The 20,955-nt window shown below is 37.6% G+C and overlaps 1 protein-coding gene and 1 long non-coding RNA gene across 2 annotated transcripts; both read right to left on the bottom strand.

The window, feature by feature from the left end:
- Positions 1–11,164: 11,164 nt before the first annotated feature.
- On the bottom strand, positions 11,165–12,188 carry LOC121982820. The gene is made up of 4 exons (XR_006112273.1): positions 11,925–12,188; positions 11,718–11,834; positions 11,359–11,496; positions 11,165–11,272 (listed from the first exon to the last, which is right to left on the bottom strand). It is a non-coding gene; the product is annotated as an uncharacterized LOC121982820 (long non-coding RNA).
- A 905-nt stretch (positions 12,189–13,093) lies between these two features.
- Positions 13,094–13,836, bottom strand: LOC121979567 (sec-independent protein translocase protein TATB, chloroplastic-like). The gene is made up of 2 exons (XM_042531563.1): positions 13,593–13,836; positions 13,094–13,239 (listed from the first exon to the last, which is right to left on the bottom strand). The coding sequence occupies exons 1-2, from the start codon at positions 13,834–13,836 to the stop codon at positions 13,094–13,096; spliced, it is 390 nt and encodes a 129-aa protein (XP_042387497.1).
- Between the last annotated feature and the right edge of the window lie 7,119 nt (positions 13,837–20,955).

Consider the following 20,955-nt stretch of genomic DNA (forward strand, 5'->3'; position numbering starts at 1 on the left):
AGACCTGAAGTCACCATGGTTCCCTACATAAGGAGTTATGTACTTTGGTTTCATCAAACGTCACCCGTAATTGGGTGGACTATAAAGGCGATTACTGGGTATGTAACAAATTATGCGGAGGGATGTGAGTGATGTAGATGGGATCTATCCCTCCTATATGACGGGAGAGACATCGGTATTCTTGATAGAGTGAGACCACGAAGTGCATGGCCATGCCCAAATGAGTCAATATGAGATATTAAGCTCATTTAGTTTAGTGAGTCTACTTGGAGTTCAAGATTTAGATTGATCAGAGCATGACATGGTCTATGCCTCACATTGATCAATCTAGATGTCTATGATAGAAGGACACTTGTCATATTTTGTGAGGAGTCACAATTAGTAGTCACAAGGTGATGTTGGATCTCAACATTCTTGTAACTTGGGTAGTAATGATGTGTTGCTAGATACCGCTCATTACTTATGCTCTTAAATGGGTTTAGGGCATTGCCAACGTTACAAGAACCTGTAGGGTCACACACTAAGGACAAATAGATGGAGATTAGGTTCATATGATGAACCAAAAGGATTAGATTCATTTGATGAATCAAATTGGATTAAGAGTAATCCTAATTGGGCTAATTGAGTTGGACTCAAGTTGATTCATGTGTTCAATGAGTCTAATTTAGATTATGACTCATTGAATCAATTTAATTAAATGAATTAGATTCATTATATTAAATTGGCTTGAATTAAATGGTTGGATTAGATCAACCATGAGAGAGATTAAGTCAAGTTTGACTTGACTTGAGAGGAAGAGGAAAAGTCAAGTTTGACTTGACTTTTTGCCACATCATTAGTGAGTTGGCAAGATGTGGACCAATGATGATGCTCTACATCATCATCGTTACTTAAGTGAGATGCCACCTCATGGAGGTTACAATTCTTCACTTTAATGGCTCCACATTAATTGCACTTAATTTGGAAATGGGGGTTACACTTTTTGAAAGTGGCCGGCCACTATTGTGAGGGGATGGAATGAATTTTTCATTCAAGGGCACATTCACTTCATTCTCTTCCTCAAGCTCTCCCTCTCCCTCTCCTCCTCTACCATTGCCGAGACCCTTTGGAGTGCTAGCACACTCTAAGGCTCTCTCTCCATTGAGTTCTTTGTGTGGATACATATAGAGAGTTGTCTACGTTAACAACTTCGAGATCCGGCACCATTTGGACGAGCGGGAACGCGAAGGGCTTCGCTTCAAAGGTATAACCTTTTTCCCTTGTAGATCTAAGTGTAGATCTAGGTAAACTCGTACTCGTAGTTTTTCGAAAAATTTTATTCTTCGCACGGATCCGTTGGCTAGGGAGATTCGGGGTTTCCGCGATGCGAAAAGCGGTTTTCGCGGCCCGAAAATCCCAACAGGAAGTACATTAGATAACTCTAGGAATGTATGACCGGGAGCCCTGTGATAGAGGGTAACCCTTTAACCAGACTTTCTAGAGTTGTTTCTTTACTTAATGGCGTTAGGACTCGAGTAGACTCTCCGGTGCAACCTGTGCGGGATTGTGCCAGATTTTGATTAGAATCTCTACATGAATGTAAATATGGAGTTAAGGATATGAATAATGCATAGGGACATTAACTAGCATCATGGTGAAAGCAAAATCCTAGCATCTTTCCATCCCCAAATCCAACTTCACTCTCTTATTTATTCTCTCTCCTTCTCCTTAACCTTTTTCATACTTACTCTCTTTCTCAACAAACCTTTCATTTGTCTAGATAATTCATCGTTCAAAGTTAACTAGTGCTTAATCAACAATTCCTGTGGGTTTGATATCTTTTTATTACTAACGATGAACCCGTGCACTTGCAGTTTGTAACATCACACCAAGATGTCCACTGGGGTATGTACGCTGCTTTTGCATTTACTTTTTATCTATTCGGCACTTTACAATTTTTCTGTTGCTACAATTCTGGGTGGAGATCCTGGTCATGTGCCATAGGCTCGCCTATTTGGAGTACGAAGTCCAGTAGTTGCGTACTCTGAGCGGCCAATCGTCTGCTTCATAGGCACGCTTGGAGCAGATGAGCACCAAAGTGGCCCAATTAAAGGCCGACTTGCAGAGGAGCTCCGAGCTATTGGAGGTAGAAAAGGGCAAGAGTGCCGAGCAGGCAAGGTAGCTGGCGAGGCTCAACAAGCGGGCCACCTCCTTTGAAGCGAAGATCCACTCGGCCAACACCAAGAAGCTATGAGCTATCAAGGATTTGGAAATCAAGAATAATAAATTTTGGGTGTTGGCTTAGAGTTTGAAGGAGGCGGAGGCCTCCCTAAATGCTGAGCGGGAGGGTCGATCGACTGAGTGCTCTACCATGAAGACCTAGCTTGTCGTAAAGGATGAGGAGCTGGCCAAGTTGAAGGCAGATCTGGAAGCATCCCAAGTGGCCCTCGAGGTTTATCAGGGTGTTGAGTCCAACCAGTTAGAGCTCATGAAGAGGGACTACCTCCGCTCGGACGCCTTCAATGACCAGCTTACCGACCAAACACTCCATCTCTTCAACCTTACCATCGATGGGGCGCTCAACCGGTTGAAGGGCGGTGGCTATATCCCGACCACTCAGATAAATAAGGTCATCAGCTGAGACAAGATGACTGAGTCGCCGCCAGACGATGTGTTGATTACCTCGAGTGAACCGACTCCTGCGAATCTTGTCTCATTTTGTATTGCTCCTAAGAATTTTTCTTGGTGCTAATGGAAGATCGCATGTTCGGCATACTTTTCCTTTTATGCATTGATCTTCGCTTTGCTTCGAGTAGGACTATGAACCACTTACCGTTTTTGTGAAAATTTTCTTAAGTGTTGCTCCATGAACAACCAATTAGTGACGTTATATTCGTCGATCATCTTTATTCATAGTAGGCTTAGCTTTAGAGCGGTAGATCAACCATTTTTCATTGTAGCCTCGGGTTTTGATGTGCATAGAATATATACATTTTTATGCATGTTTTAATGCACATTCATATACTTTACGCATGCTTTGGTTATGCATTTTTATAATCCTTGTCTTACTTTCAGCATAATTACTTTTTCTTGTTTGGAGATCTGCTCTTAGTGCATTTTCTATTGTCAGGAGTGAAATTCGAAGATAAAATGTAGTTCATGGTTGATCCGGACCCCAAACGAAGGCAACTGATATTGGTCGTATGACCCACACGACCATGTCAAAGAAGTAAGGAGAAGGATGACTCTGGCCATGTGAATCCACACATTCGTGTGACAACACCAGAGGAGTAAGGCACGACTGTGTGACCCACATGGTCGTGCAACCCCATCAGCAGCATCCAGAGCATGACCTTGTAGATCCACACGACCATACAACATTTCCAGAGGGTAAGCAGAGGTTGGCCGTGTAGATCTACACGGTCGTGCAGCATGTCCAGAAAGCAAGAAGACCTTGGTCATGTGACCCGCACGACCGTGTGGCCAAAGTAGTAGAGAAAAAGAATATGGTCGTGTGAATCCACAAGGTCGTGTAGCTCATTCAGAGCCAAAGCAGAATACGTCCGAATGATCCACATGGTCGTGTCACCCTGGCAGATAGCAGAAACAAGGAGGTCGTGTGGAATCCACATGGTCGTGCCACGGGTCGTGTGGTACTCGTGCCTAGCTCTATAAAAGGGGGTTTCTCCCCCTTTCTTGGGGAGGAAGGCTCCCTCCTTGTGGAGATCCATCTTGGTGCCAATTCTCACTTTCTCTGACTTTCATCCGACGATCCGATGCCATATCCATCTCCGTATCAAATCCAGAAGTTTTGGATTGGATCCAAAGATCACTCAACGTCATTAGATAAGCATTTCTCTTCTCTTCTCCTCAATTTGGGATTTGAATGCTTATGATCTATATGTCTTTGGATCTCTATCTTAGTGCCATGGAGTAGATCCTTTGTTCTAGGATTAAGGGAGTAGTTGTGGTATGATTTGATGTAAGAACTCATGGATATGCCAATTTCCTATTCAAATGATGCAAGGGTGCTTTGTATCTATTTGATCTTATGTGAATTTTTGTGTTTGTACTTAATTATCATGTTTGATTGGATGTTTGTGTGTGTTCTTGTGGTTCCCATAGAGGGATTCCCTAGATTGTGACCGAGGGATGCTAGTGACAGATAGTCCCGCTAACAGACGTCTAGGGTGTCATCTTGAAAGGTAAAGCAAGTCTCTACAAGGAGGTGGGATAGATGAATGTAATTATTACCTTCATCACTATGTATATTGAGTAGAGTATGTGTTTCTAAGTTGTATGACCGAGGGATTCTAGTGACAGGCAGACCCACTAATGGACTTCATGAGAATCATATCTATTTGATTGCTAGTGATGTCGATCTAGGTCTCTTACCGGTTGTCTTCTACAGGAGAGAACCGGCGACTTCCTACAAATGCATGTTAACTGAGGATATGAATTGGTGAATTATGTTACATTGATAAATAGTACAATGAAACTGAACTCCTAGAACACTCACAAAAACCAAGTTCCTCATTTACTTTTCTATATCTATGCTTTTCTTCTTTACTTGACATATTTCTTATACTAGTTGATTGTTTAGCTAATTCTTTGTGAGACATCTCTAGTGCTTATAACTAGTCCCTATGGGTTCGATGTCTTTTATTATTGACGATGAAACCATGCACTTACGGGATCATAACAAGCTTTTTGGTGTTGTTGCCGGGGACTACGCTTATAACATTAGCGTTAATCATTTGAGTTAAACTAAACTTTTCTTTTCTTTTCTATTTCATACTTGAAAACTAATCTCAAAAAATTTTATTGTCTGTGCAATTTCATCTTGCATTTCTTATTTATTTATCTACAATTTTCTTTCTTGTTGATTGCATTCTAGTGTTGTTCAATCCTACCTGCATCTCTAGTTTGGTCAGATAAATATGGCGTTGAGACCATTGAAAGACAATGGAGCTCCAAAGTCTGCCCAAGAATTAAGGCCCATTGTTTAGCCAGAGATTCAAGTAAAGAATTTTATGCTTAGCCCATCTTTTATGTCCAAGATTCAAGAGGAGCAGTTTGGAGGATTAGATTCGAAGAATCCCTATTCACATCTCATGGAGTTTCACAAATATTGCAACACATTGAAATACGAGGGGATTCCATCTGATTCTTTACAACTTATGGCTTTTCCTTTCAGTCTTAAAAATGTTGCAAAGGATTGGTTCAATACCTTGCAGCCCAGAAGTATCCGAACTTGGGGTGAGTTAGATCATAAATTTCTAAACAAATATTTTCCCCCAAGGAAGACCATATATTTGAGAAATCAAATTTTGCATTTTAGGCAACTTATCAGAGAGGATTGATTATCTCTTTTACATCAATGTCCACATCATGGTATTGAGAAATGATTGATTATACACTTATTCTATATTGGGCTTTCTTTCCAAAATAAGAGTCAGTTAGATTTGGCATCTAAAGGATCTTTCATGAAGAAAAGCTTGGATGAGGCACATGAAATAATCTATCAGATAATATGAAATCTTAATGATTGGTCAGGACAAAATCTAATAACTCTCTCATTAAGTGCATTTGAAGACAAAGAAGAAGGAAATGATGAGGGACCAAAAGGAGATAATAAACAAGAGAATGAAGATAGCGAAATTTAAAATTGTTCCAAGGAAGACATCAATTTGAATAAAAAGAATCTCCAAGCTTTATTCCCTTGGTGTGGTGAATCTTTATCACAATTGTTTAGAAAAGGGATTTGGCTGATCCTATTATAGAGAAATATGGAAATGTTTCATGTGAAGAAGATAACTTTAATGATAAAGAAGATGAAGAAAAGGATTTTGAAGCTAAGGAAACTATAGGGAAAGAGACAGCAAAAGAAGAAACAATGTTGCTGGAGAAAAATCCAACTTTGCTGGAAATCATGCCACCTCAACTGGAGTTAAAACCACTACCGGCCAACCTCAAATATGCATTCCTTAGTCTGGATTCTACTTTACCAATTATAATCAATGCAAATTTAACTGAACTGGAAACACAAAAATTGATTGACGAGCAAGGTTGTATAGAAAAGCAATTGGGTACACCATTGATGATATTAAAGAAATTAGTCCCTCCCTTTGTATGCATAGAATTCTACTTCAGGAAGGATATAAAAATTCAATCGAACATCAAAGAAGATTAAACATGAACTTGAAAGAGGTGGTAAAGAAAGAGGCGCAAAAGCTTCTGATGCCGGTATCATTTATCCTATTTCTGATAGTGAGTGGGTGAGTCCAATGCCTGTGGTTCCAAAAAGAGGAGGAATAATTGTAATCAAAAATGAAAATAATAAATTGGTCCCAACATGAACAGTCACAGGATGACGAATGTGTATTGATTACAGGAAATTAAATAAGGAAACTAGGAAGGATCATTTCCCCCTATCATTTATTGATGAGATGCTTAAAAGATTAGTAAAACACTCTTATTTCTATTACTTGGATGGCTATTCGGGATTCTTTCAGATTCCAATTCACCCCTAAAATCAAGAAAAGACTACTTTTACATGTCCCTATAAAACTTTTGCTTATCAATGCATGTTGTTCGGACTCTGTAATGCCCCTGCTACCTTTCAAAGATGCATGATGGTATTTTTTTCAGATCTAACATAGAAAATCATGGAGGTATTTATGGATGATTTCTCAATTTATGGAAATGATATGACACCAGCTTACTAAACCTTTCTACAGTCCTTCAGAGGTGTGAAGATGTAAATTTGGTATTAAATTGGAAAAAATATCATTTCATGGTTAAAGAAGGAATTGTCTTAGGACACAAGGTATCAGAACATGGGATTGAGGTAGATCAAGCCAAGGTAGAAGTGATAGAGGAATTACCTCCGCCAATTAATGTAAAAGGAGTTAGAAGTTTCTTGGGGAATGCTAGATTCTATAGGCGCTTTGTAAAGGATTTTTCAATAATCTCCAAGCCATTAACAATTTGTTAATTTAGGATGTCGAATCCTATTTTGATGATTACTGTATGGACCTTCAAAAAGATAAAAAATACTCTTATTATAGCCCCAGTAATTCAAGCCCCAGACTCGAAGCTTCCATTTGAAATTATGTGTGACACTAGTGACTTTGCAATAGGAGCAGTTTTAGGGAAATGAAAGAATAAGATTTTGCATGCAATCCACTATGCAAGCAAGACATTAGATACAACACAAGTCAATTATTCTACTACAGAAAAAGAATTTCTGGCAGTAGTCTTTGCATTTGACAAGTTCAGATCCTACCTAATAGGTTCAAAAGTGATAGTGTATACTGATCATGCTGCTATTCGAGACTTGCTTAGCAAGAAAGATGCCAAACCACTGCTTATTAGATGGATCTTGCTTCTTCAAGAATTTAATTTAGAGATCAGAGATAAGAAAGGGGTAAAAAAATGTAGTGGCAGATCACCTATCTCGAGCATGATAAAATGGACAAAAGGATGCATAATTTGATGCACCTATTAATGATATTTTTCCGGATGAACACCTTCTGGCAGTAACTTATGTAAATACACCTTGGTTTGTCGACCTTGTTAATTATCTTACGAGTGGAGTTCTACCCCCAAATCTTACCAGATAGCAAAGAATTTTTTTTTTTAGACATCAAGTATTATGTTTGGGATGAACCATTTTTGTATAAGAAATGCAATTATGCAATCTATCAAAGATGTGTGCCTGAGGAAGAAGTGAAGGACATTTTGTTCGATTGCCATTCTTCATCTTATGGAGGGCATCTGGGGATTTCAAAAATGGCTGCAAGGATCTAACAAGCAGGATTTATTTGGCCAAATCTATTTAAAGATACACGAGAATTTGTACAATCTTGTGATCAATGCCAAAAGACTGGAAGCATCACTAAGATAAACAAGATGCCACTAAACTACATTCTTGAGTTGAGTTATTTAATGTATGGGGGATAGATTCCATGGGACCTTTTCCTTCGGTGTGTGGAAACAAGTTTATTTTAGTAGCAGTGGACTATGTGTCAAAATTGGTAGAGGCTATAGCTTCTCCTAAAAGTGACGCAAGGACAATCATTAAATTGCTCAAGAAGGTGATCTTTTCGCAATTTGGCATACCTAGAGTAGTTATTAGCGATGGAGGGTCGCATTTTATAGAAAAATAGTTTGAAAATTTATTCAAGAAATATGGGGTGAATCATAGAGTGGCAACGTTGTACCATCCACAAACTAATGGGGAAGTGGAGATCTCTAATCGAGAAATTAAAGTTATATTAGAGAAAATAGTTCCTACTTCACGAAAAGGCTGGTCATTGAAGCTAGAGGATGCTTTATGGGCATACAATACAACTTATAAAACTCCAATTGGTATGACCCCATTTCGGCTAGTCTATGGAAAGCCATGTCATCTTCCTGTTGAATTGGAACATAAAGTCTACTGGGTAATTAAAAAGCATAACATGGATCTCAAGGGAGCAGGAGAAAAATGGAAGCTCCAATTAAATGAACTCGATGAATTAAGAATGGATGCTTATGAGCATGCCAAATCCTATAAAGAAAGAACAAAGAAACGACATGATTAATATATACTATGCAAGGATTTCAAGGAAGGAGACCTAGTCCTACTATTTAATTCAACGTTAAAACTTTTTACGAGGAAGCTAGAATCACAATGGGCAAGCCTGTTCAAAGTCAAAAAGGTTTATCTTTTTGGAGTGGTGGATATTTGGAATGAAGAACTCAGTGTCATTAATGTGGATGGGCAATACTTAAAAGGATATCTCCATGGTATACAGGTATAAGGTAGTCAAAAGTTATACTTTTCCGAGCCGCACCCTCCAAAATGAACTCATATTGGTCGAGCTAAAGACTTTAAACAAGCGCTTTTTGGGAGGCAACCCAAGGTTTCTTTCAGGTTGTATATTACCTCCATGGACTGACCATGATCATTTCATGGGTGTGGAGGTGTTGGAGAAATCAGAAAGGAGAAAAATTCAGCATTTCTGGACCTTACAGAATAGACCGTGTGATATATATAGAAAAGGGGAAGCATATGGTCGTGTGACACACATGGCTGTGTGAGCTCAACAGGGGAAGAAAAGAACTCGATTGTGTGGCACACACGTCCATGTGAAACCAATCGAGGAGAAGAAGAAAGTGGCCATGTCAAATGACACGGCCGTGCAGAAATACCCGAGGAGAAGAAGAATGTGGCCGTGGCACTGACACGGCCATGTGAAGAAAGGAAGAACAAGCTCGTGTGGAGCGGATATGACCTAGGCCAGGGTTAATAAGCTAGGGCACTGGGGTGTATCAGCCACATGGGCATGCCTGCCGCATGCTCCCTCTTCTTCCCCTCTATTTCATTCCCTTTTCCTCCCAAAAGCCCTAGATTCCTCCCTTCCACCCTCCTCATCCTATCTCTTCAAAGCTCAACTTCTCTAGTGCCTACAATGTCAACTCCAATCAAGGATACTACACCAACAAGAAAAGGGAAAGAGAAGATGCTCACTTTAAAAGAAAGGAACTCATCACTACAACAAAAACCCTCATAGACATCGGTTTTCCACCGGTGTCTATTACATTTTTGACCGATGTCTATAAAGGCGCTGTAAAAGGTCTGTCATTTTAGACATCGGGTTAAAATCGGTGTACTATTACTTAACGACACCAGTGTTCGAATCGATTATTAACCGGTGTAGTATCACTTAACGACACTGTTTCATCAACGGTGTAAAACCGATGTAATATTATATGTTAATAACACCAATTTTGGCAGCGGTTAATGACACCGATTTTGCAGCGGTGGAAAACCGATGTAATATCAGTATTTTTTAACAACACAAATTTGATTTCTGAAACAGTGAAAAACTGACAGTAACAAAAAAAAATACACAAATATTCACAAATTACATAAATATTCTTCATTCAATAGTATCCATAAAATGCACAAATATTCACAAATTACATAAATATTCTTCTTACAACAGTATCCATAAAATATACAAACATTCTTTTTACATCAAAAGCTAATAGATATCAGAATCAAGGTAGAACATTCTTTTAACAACACATCAAGGTAGAACATCGTGAGTCAAAAATCAAGCTGAGGCTACATTAAATTATGAGAATCAGAATCTGTCACCTACCAGCAATTAACCCGTGGAACGTCTCCCTCTTTTCCCAACAATTTTTCTGATGACATACTTCTTTGCCCTCTATCTCCTACCAGCCTTGGAGGAATCAATTGCATGTGTCTGAGAAGCAGTTCCCTTTACTATTTTCCGTAACAATCTAAGCAAAGTTTGTAAGAGAAATTTGAGCAGCTTTTGTGAAAATCCACTAGTGAAGTCCTGCAATACTTACTGGTTCCAAGGGGGAAACAAGAAAAGAAAACAATATCAATCAAGTGAACATTTTAATGCATAATGAGATGATAACAAAGAACAGAATATGACTTAAAAATTAGAACTTGCTAAAGCAAAATAGAGGCACAAGTTTACAAATGACCATCTAAGAAACAGGGCCAGGACACATTATTTAGTTATTATATCCATGATTTCATAAACATAGCAAATTACGAAATTATCAGAGGTGTTATAGATGTGAAGACATACCGGTTAACAAGCTCATTGTGAGGCTCATATACTCGAAGAAGTACACCAGAAAATCCACCTTCTAGATGATAGATCGATCAAGAGGATATCTAACTGGAGGAAGAAACTAGGAAATTATTTTGAAGCTTACCTTGATCCCCTTGCTTTACTTCCAGCTCATTTAATTGGTTTTGATAGATATGTTTCAGCAAGGGAAGCAATTCAGATATCAAGCTATATGTGTGCTCCTTATTATTAAACTTGTTTTGACCATTTGCCAGTTCCTGAAGATGATACAAATTGCATATGCACATAAAAGTTCTAGACTAGTATGAAAGTTGACAGAACTGTCTCTAACTTAACAATAATTGGCTAGGCAGTTAAACTTATGCTAGTCTTCTTTAGCTCCAAGAGGAGAACAAGTCGGACAATCTAATTATCCATGACTAACAAGGTAGACAGTTGTCACATTGACAAGACACTCATCACTATCGCATGCTCAGTCTTCCTATGCTCCTCATTAAGATCCTCACCATCACCAAAGGAACTATGGTGACAGACTAATACAATCTAAAATTTCATCTTGATATTGTACACATCAAGAAGACTGGCATAAGATGTTGCACTTGCCTGAACTTAAGGATCGATTGAACAGGACCGAAGATCTCATCTTGTGCTATTTTTATTTCATCCTATAAATTTCAAATATCACAACTGTCATCACAAATGCAGATTGAGAGTTTACCAAACCTTTATAGATTTAAGGACTAAGCCATACTTGTACATCAGAGAAGATGGTCGACTGAATGTAATAACCTTTGTTTCCAATTCGATCTCCACCTGTTACTAGCGTAGCACCACTGTTAATTCCCGATTTGATATAATGCAAGATCTTGCTAAACTGCTCCTCATCAATCTGAGATATGTGTGAAGAACGAAAGTACTCAATATGGACAGGTTTCAGAACTTCTTTGTTAAGAAGCTAGACGACTTTTTCATACATGTTTTATACGAGTTATGCATGATCAAACAGCAATCGAATGAGATGAAAATTAGTATGAGCACATAAATTAAGACACAAACAAATATGGCAGTTTCTACCTTTCAGAGAGAACAAAGCCAGAAAAAGGAGGATACCTGAGGACCTTGTTCAACACCCTTTTAAAAGGGGTCTCCAACAATGCGTTTTAAGGCACAGGCTTTTGCTTTCTCTACAAACTCATCGTATATACGCGCCTGAACAATTTCAAGATCCTGAAGATTACATAAATGGAAACTTTCATGACAAAACATTCTCAAAGTAAATAATGTTCATAAAACTTTGCATGTTAAAAGTAAGTAAACCTTATAACCATCTTTAGCTGGACTTCTAGAACATGCTTTGCAATCACAACAGTTGCGACAGACAAGACAAGCAATCTTTACCTCCTTTTCAAGCATACCAGAGTACCTTGACAATACAAATTAAATCAGATAAACAGAAGTAGTTTTTTTTTTTATGTATAAGATCCTATATCACTGATATCAAGATGTTCAAGTCTAAAAAGGATATGTGATTCACATCCTGTTTTCACAATATCAAAAAGCTAAAAGAGAAAAATAAATCAAAAGCATTTTGCCAATATGGTTCAATTCTCTTTCTGTAGACAATGCATGCCATTTGAAATTTAATCACAAATAGGGTGGATATACAAACAAGATCACAATTCAAGCCATTGGATGTGAATATAGTAACAGCAATATAGCTCAACCACAATGAAACTTCACCAAAATAACAAAAGCAATCTAGCTCAACTCACAGTGAAACTTATACTCATAAGACAAAAAGGTAATTTAATAATATCAAAATCAAACCAAATTATGAGAAAAAGGCTCAAATAAGATTAAAACACAATTAAGATTAACCCAAACCTAAAATTAACTTGGATTCTTCCTACAATAAATCAAAATTGATCTAAAAATCTCTACTGAAAGTCCTAATCCAAGTGTGCCTTGAGTGACCCTCCATAATGATAATCCATTCAAATCGAAGCTTCTCATACTAAGGAATATAACAGAACCTGCAAACTGAATCCAAAATAAATAAACTATTTGGTATTCAATTTAGGGAGTAAGAGTTCACAATTCAGCATGATGACATAACTAGCCCATCAAGGGATACAGAGTGTGATTATATCCACTGTATAATTTATATGCTTTCAGGACCAAGAGATACCAATTGCAAAACTAATCAGGTAGGCTGGAAACCTAAAGCCATGCTTCCCAGATGGCCAAAAGTTTAACAATAAAAATTTATTTATATGTACCAATATATTGAAGTTTCATCGACTTTAATCTAGTAACACACAATAGGTAACAACTTGTAGGGCACATTTGGGTATAGATTAATGGGTGTCCATGAAATAAATCTTTTTGTCTTTGTGAAATGTTAATATCATGATTGGTTAGCTTATGAAGATTCATAGGATTTCCTATGTATTTCTACCACATTTTCAACGTACAGATGAATTTATCTACTGTTCAAAGTAGGAACTTGCCTCAGCTAGGCCTTTAGGGCCAAACACCAGTAGAGCTACCACTCCAATAACCAATGCTTCAGGAGAACCCACTCCAAATAAAGAAGCACGAACAATTTTACCATAAAATTTCACCTTTTTCTCTGCCAAACAAGTAAAAGAACATCAAACATATTTTGCAAGTAGATTAGACATCCGTGGAAGTCTATGAAAACAAGAAAGTAAACCCAGCAGCAGGAATGAATCAGCTACAAATAGGTAAGCAATTTATACATAAAAGCAAAAGATGCTTAATTTAACTATTTAATAAGAAGAAGAAGAAGAAGAAGAAGAAGAAGACCGGAATGAAGCTTAGTATTAGTGATGGGTTCCGGAAATAAATGCATCAGCGTGACCGAACCCCTAATCTTCCCAGAATTAGGTATGAACACGCAAATCTCAAGCAAAGAACTCGTTTTTCAAGAAGACCAAAATCTTATGGAAGACAAGGAGTTACCTTTGCGCGCAAAGTTTCCAAAAGAAAGAGGCCTCACCAGCGGCTTGAGGTCGTCCCACTGCGGGGGTCGAGGCAGGTGGAGTGCGGAAAAGAATCTTCGGAGATGGGACGAAGGTGGGATTTTGGGAGAAACCCTAGAGGGCAGACGGGAAGAGATGAGGAGGACCACCAACATCGAGTGGGAAGAGGAGGAGAGGGAGAGGGAGCAGTAGCAGAGTGATGTGAGGGTCGTTGCAGAGCCCATCGCGGCGGAGGAGACTATTTTTGTTTTTTCCTTCTTCTTCTTCTTCTTCTTCTTCTTCTTCTTCTTTCAAATAGGTAAAGGAAAGTGCTGCAAAATCTAAACTCGAGAGCAGAAGCATATGTAGAAAGCAACCACCACTCCAGCCACGTAATCGGAGGGCAGTTTAATGGAGGCACTAAAGAATCCATGGAGGTAGAGATCTTGCGACGGAAATGCAGCACCTGATCACAGAACAAGGTAGGTTCAAAGATGTCCCTTTCTTTTTAAAAAAAAACTTTTAATAGAACCTATTCGCTGGTCGAGGGAGAGGTGGGCAGTCCGGCCGTCGCCATGAAGCATGAGGTTGGAGTCTCCGAACAGTTGGGTGTAGCCTTCCTCAAAGGAGATGGTGGCGAGGTTGGCCAACTCTAGGAGGAAAGCAGCCTCATGGGAAGGGTGCAGAACCGAACACAAAAACAGGAGGAAGTAGAAAGGAAAAGATAAAGTATGGACTACCAGAATGCGAAGAAGGTCTCCTCTTCTCACCCAAAGGGAGGAGTTGGAGGAGATGCGGTGTGGTTGGACGGAGAAGCAAGGGCATCGTGTCTTGATCCTGATCAGGAGAGGAAGGGGTGTCGATCTAGGAAGGGGAAGAGGGAGATGAGGTTGAGAGAGATGGTCGGATGTTTAGGTTTAGGTTTAGGCTGAGAGAGATGGTCGGAGGAAGGGGCGCGATATAGGTTTAGGTTTGGAGGGAACTTCACTGTGTTGCAAATTTTAGCTTGTGGGAAAATTAAAATATTTTATTTTGGTTCATTAACACCGGGTTTTAAAAACTGCTGTTAAAATTGGTGTCTATTAACGAAAAAAAGGCGCTCATAGACATCACCTAAAAAATCGATGTCTATGAGCGAAAATCTGCTCTCATAGACACCGATTTTTGGAAAAACCGGTGTAAAATACTCAAAGACATCAGTTTTAGCTTAAAACCGTTATTGTTCCACCGATGTCTATGAGGGTTTTTGTTGTAGTGCATGTTTCAAAGGTATATCAAACAACTTGGGTATTATTTTCTCTAATGATGAACAAAGGCATTGTGATATCTCACTATATAAATGTTCAATTTTGAACACTAAGTTTATGGACCATGCAACCTTGGATATCTTAGGTTTTAGAAGTGATGTTGATTGGCTTCTCGAAAGAGTAGGTTGGAACAACTTTATGAATATGAAATACCCAACTTACCCTAGAGTTGTTTTAGAAATTTTAAGTTCTATTATAATTGACAATGTACAAGGAGGAGGGAAGCTAAAATTCCACTTATTGAATAATGATTATGAATGGACATTAGATAATTTCACTACATGTTATGATTTTCCTAGGAATGGTGTATGTACAATTCTCCCTAAATTTGAAAATTTAAACTTTTGATAATTAATTTCTGGGAAATCTCACTTTAAACCTCACACATCTAAAGCCTCTAGTATTATTAATCTCATTTTTTGGTATCTTCAATTGGTTATTAAGAATACTATATTTGGAAGGATGGATAAGGAAGGAATAGTAAGACTTACTGATTTGTATTGCTTATGGGCAATGGTTGAAAATGTTTCAATAAATTTTGGTTATTTCTTCCTTAAGCACTTAGTAAATTAGGGAAGGAATCATTTACTACACCCAGTCTCTTGGGAGGGATGCTAACTCGTATGACACTAGTGCTAGGGTGTGATCTTGATGGACTAGAGATGATTGAAAATACTTGTGGGGTAGATTTGAAGTCATGTTTAGCAACCCGTATGATAAGACGTGAAGGACATGGGTATAGTCTCCTTATCAAAAATAACTTCCCTTTACGATTGCCCAATCTAGATTTAATTACTATCCACATTAGGGATAATTGGCGGTTGACCTTGGAAAATCAACACTTTAGATCCCTCTTAACTCTAGCTCCTAGAGGCGCTCCTCCGGTAAATCATGACCTTCTTAAATTCAATTTCCATGAACTTTGTGATGTTTTAGATAATATCCATAATGACTTGAAATCAACTAATAAATGACTTATAAATAAGGATTGCATGGGAGAGGAACAATTTAAGCAATTGCAAGAGTGTTTCAAGAATGAAAAAGAGTTATGCAACAAAATTTCTAAATTCATGAACACTTATAGGGCTCAAATGCAATTTAATGAAGACTTTTGGGGTTTAATGATATTTGTAAGATGATTTGGACAAGTTGTTTGAATATCATAAATTTGTGAGGGATGAGGTACGATGGTTCAATGATTTATTTCCTTTTCCCTTCTCCCTGACCCCACCTCTACCTCCATTTTGACATTATCGAGACGGTGAAGAGTTTAAGTCTTAGGGGGTGTTTACAACCTGACTGAATTTTCTACATTTTATTTTACATTATTAGCATTTTCATTTGTTCTGTATCTTGTTTTGCTTTGCATGTTTTCAATTTTTACTTATGTCCTACATTTTTCTTTGCTTTTGTTTGCTAGGCTTGTTTTTTTTTATCATCACCTGACTATCTTTTGAAATATTTTGTGGTATACCAAGAATATCATTCCTCACTACTGCTAACTTGTTCAATAGTAAAATTATTTGCAAGTTCATTTCTTGATTCATGAAGTTTTGGATATAATGCTAGTATGTTTAGTGTACCTTTTTCCTCTATCTCAAGTAGCATGAAATGAGCTAAGTATTGTACGAAGATAAATTTGAGTTTTGGCTTAACCCTAAGGATCTTATTCTCACTTTATTTGAACTTGAATGATTGATATCATTGGAATAGTCATGATTTATCTTATTTGTTCAGTAGTTAGTTCCTATGGTGAGTTTTTAAACTACATTTTGATTACTGGATGATGCTCCAATCATGTAAGCTCATTTGGAAAAATTAAATATCCCAACATTTGCATGTATGTACATTTGTGTCTTGAGTGATGCACCCTGCAATCACTTGTAAAAAAAATAAATAAGGGATATAAAAAATAGTTGTTGTGAGTGGAGACTAGCAAGTTACCCCTTTAATTTGAGACCGAGTAAGGTTACTAGAGAAATAAATGCAATGTTTCTCTTGATATCGAGCATGCCATTGAGAGCTTGGGTGGATTAAGGAATATGAACCAAGTGTGTGGAAGGTAAGTATCTATCACCAGGAACATTAGGAACTTGATTGGATGAGGACTTGACTAGGACAGGGATTGAAACTTGAAGAGTTTGGGTCACTCATTGTACTATGCACAAAAAATTTATGCTTAGGTCATACTTGAGTTATCTCTATGATCATGATCACTAATGAAACTTGTGGATAGAGTTAGGAAGGTGCACTAGAGATTATGATGCATTATAAAGCACATGAGTTTAGATTGCGACATTTTGTTTGAAGACAAATAAAGATGTAAGTCTGGGGGTGTGATGTGCATAGATTATATATACTTTTATACATATTTTAACGCACATTTACATACTTTATGCATTCTTTATTTTTGCATTTTTATACTCCTTGTCTTACTTTCAACATAATTACTCTTTTTATTCGAAGATATGCTCTTTGTGCATTTTCTATTGATAGGCGTCAAATTTGAAGAGAAAATGACATTCATGGTTGATCCGGACAGCAAATGAAGGCAACTAATATTGGTCATATGGCCCACACGACCATGTCAAAGAAGCAAGGAAAAGGATGACTCTAGCCGTGTGAATCCACACGACCATGTGGCAGCACCAGATGAGGAGCAAGGCACGGCCGTGTGACCCACACGGCCGTGAAACCCCATCACCAGCATCCAGAGCATGGTCGTATTGATCCACATGGTCGTACAACATTTCCAGAGAGCAAGCAGAGGTTGGTCGTGTAAATCCATGATAACCATGATTTTACTATACTATTTTGATTCATATATGCATGGTTTGTTGTTGTTTTCATAGATGAAACCTATATTTACATCACATTTCATGCATTACATTTATCTTAGACTTAATTCTAAATTAGTTTATTATCATGGTATTTGATGCTAATATTTCTATATATTCTTTATAGGCATCAAAAGGATCATGGACCCAATCAGATCAGATCAGAATTGCGATCAAATCTAGGGCTAAACGAGACGATCAAGTTTTGGAGCATTATGGACCATTCATCAAAGATCCAAGCAAATCTAAGTTATCCATTGAAGATCCGACCCATCTAACCTAATGAGGACTAAATCTCAGCCGTAGATGAAGATCAAGAGGTTTTATCCAGATATGAGATGTTCTTATCGTTGATCAAGATCCGAGCATTCTGGACCATCTGATCTAATTTGAAGTTGATTTAAATCGTGAGAAGCTACAGTGATTCAACGAGCTTGATTTCTTCCTCGTGATATTCTCCACTATTCATCCTTCATTCCCGATGCTCCTTCCACAAGACAGATCAGTGAGCAAGTCTTCTTGATCATCGACGATCTCTGAGCTTTCGGCGTTCGTTGTCCGAGGTAAGAGAGTGGTAGAGGGTGTTCCCCAATCCGTAAGTTGGATTTATGTTTCCCGTCGGCAATCAAGATCAGAGGATGTTCCTCAATCTGTGATTTCCATAAACCAACGGAGCTCAAAGGGTGTTCCCAGAAGCTTCTAATTTCATTCTGACTTCCACTTCATTCGTTGCACCTGAATTAATCTGATCAATCGATCGGGTTAAGCAATTCCCAGAATTCAGCATCTGTTTTTCGTGCGATGAGAGTGTCAGCTGATCGATTGCTCGAAGGGCGTTCCCAGAAGCTATGATCGTAGGCTGCACTAGCTGGGAGCTTGGTTCTTCTCCTGTGATTGCCTGAAGGGTGTTTTCCAGAGGCAACTCTGTTTCACAGTAGAGAGGAGAGGTTTGGTTCCGAATTTGGGTTGTGGAATGTTATTTGTTCTTATTTTCTTTTCATTTGTCATACCTTTGCTCAAATCTAAAGATCTGATAGCTTAGATTGTAATTTATTTTCTATTTTGAATTCTCTATTTCAGTGTCTACAAACTAGTGCTTAGTTTTAATTCAAGAATTTAGAAAACCCTTTGTTCAATTCATTGAATTTGATGTGACTGTGTTCATGCTTGAGTGTTGAATGAATCTCTTGAGCTTTTCATTGTTAACCTCTGTGATATATAGTTGATTGTGGGTGTCATTGGATGATTGGTTAGTTGTAGAACTTGATTCAATGGTACTTAATTGATACTAGTTTGTTGAGATGAAGTGGGTCATGTTTAGATGAGAGCAACATTTCTTTGATTCCATTTTAAATTGTTCTAGTGCTTTTTTAAGAATTAGATGTATTCAAGTTGAAGTGAGAATTGAATGGAAATGCCTAATAAACCTTGTTGATATAAGAATTCAATTTAAATCAATTTTAGAATTCACACACATTCATTAGTTATCTTTGGAAAAATATGACTTGGGACTCCTTACTACAACTCTTATCTTTAGTTTCAATGGGTTCCAATCTTTATTAATTTTGAAGTGCCAAGTGACATGCAAAAAAGGCTACATCAAAATTTTGGCGTCGTTGCTGGGGAATCATAACTAGTAGTGTGTGTTTATTTTAGATTGAGCATTGATTGGGTTACTTGGTTAGAATCTTTCTTGATCTAATTGCTTATCTTTTTTTGTAATTTCATGTTGGCTTATTTTTGAATTGTCAAGTTCTTTAATCTTCATATATTAATGCTTTTGAAACTTTATGCTTTTGAGTCTTCTAACATTGATTGTAGTGTTGTAGTGTAAGAACAGGAGATTTCTTTAGTATGGATCCATATTTTCAGTATTTTGGAGGTGGAATGGAGAGTCAATATTTTCAGCCTGAGTATCAATTTTACCCAACCATGGATCAACAAAGTAGGTATGAGTCATTTTATAATGCTTATAATGCTGATTGGGTGGATCATTCACATTTCAGGTATGAAAATGCACAAGGACAATTTATTGAGCCATATCCAACCTACTAGAATTCATATGGGTTTCAAGAGGTTTCAACATCTTCTATGTCACATTCTTTTCAACAGAACAGTCCTCAATTTGGAATGTCAACATGGAAATTCAATGAGGTTATGCAACAAATGAGAGAGCATCAAGATCAACAATTTTTAAGGATACAAAATATACAGAATTAGTTAGATCAAATTGCATCATCTATCAATCATCAACAAACACAAACTCCAGTGGGGAGATGGAAAGTAGAGATTCTTTCAGGCTTGACCCTACTTCCGTTACTTCACAAAAATTTTCTAATATTTTTTGTGATGATGATGTAGTTGTTCAGATTTTTGATTCTACTAATATTGTTACTTTAGATGTTGTGAATGATGCAGGAACTGAAGATTTATTTGATGATGATATAAGTGTAGGGGATTGTTTACTGGAAGCAATACCCCAAGAATCACCTTAATCGGATGTAGATGATGAGAGTGTAGGGACTTGTACTATGGAGGCAAGGACCCAAGAATCACTTATTTTTGATGCACTTGAACCAGAGCTTGTGTCATTACTTGAAGAAGAGGAGGTAACAATCATTATTTTAGAACCTCCAGGTACCTTTCAACATGACAAGGTTAGTATTCCTTTTTATTCATTAGAAAATTCCATAGAGGTACCATTAATTGACTTTATTAGATGTGATTCATTGCTTAATCAATTTTATGTAAAAACTAATATTCTCCTATCTTCTTCTTATCCCATATGAGTGTGGGAGGTGTTGTCTTTTATTGATTTTGTAAGAGAATATAAGCTTCCGGAGTGGATGCTTAAACTGAACCGCCTCCGACCTCCAGAAAGAGTTTTTAAGGGGAAAATGATGAATAAAAAGAATTTGAGTGGAACTACAATTACTCCACTACCAGCGTGGCTTCTTCTTCTAAATCTTCTTCAACTGTCCGGAATTAAGGGGAGTTTGTTCCTTGCATTTATTTTTGCTTTATACATTTCTTTAGTTTCATATTTTACATTTGCATTTTATTTCCATACATTGCATTTTGCTTAGTCTACATAGCATGTCATTTTGAATAAATTCTCCATGGAATTGTTCTAGTAATATTTTTAAGATGGTAAAAGTTTCTTAAATTTGACCATAAATTTTAGGTCATTTGACATGATTGGATGCTTTACTTGCATGAT

The sequence above is a fragment of the Zingiber officinale genome, chromosome 5A (assembly GCF_018446385.1).
Source record: "Zingiber officinale cultivar Zhangliang chromosome 5A, Zo_v1.1, whole genome shotgun sequence".
NCBI classification, from domain to species: domain Eukaryota; kingdom Viridiplantae; phylum Streptophyta; class Magnoliopsida; order Zingiberales; family Zingiberaceae; genus Zingiber; species Zingiber officinale.

Bases quoted from the DNA above. Each gene is read 5' to 3' on its own strand.
- LOC121979567 (XM_042531563.1), bottom strand. From the start codon at position 13,836: ATGGGCTCTGCAACGACCCTCACATCACTCTGCTACTGCTCCCTCTCC. The intron at 13,240-13,592 runs GTAACTCCTTGT...CTTGTTTGGCAG, and splicing joins TGGAAACTTTGCGCGCAAAG to AGAAAAAGGTGAAATTTTAT.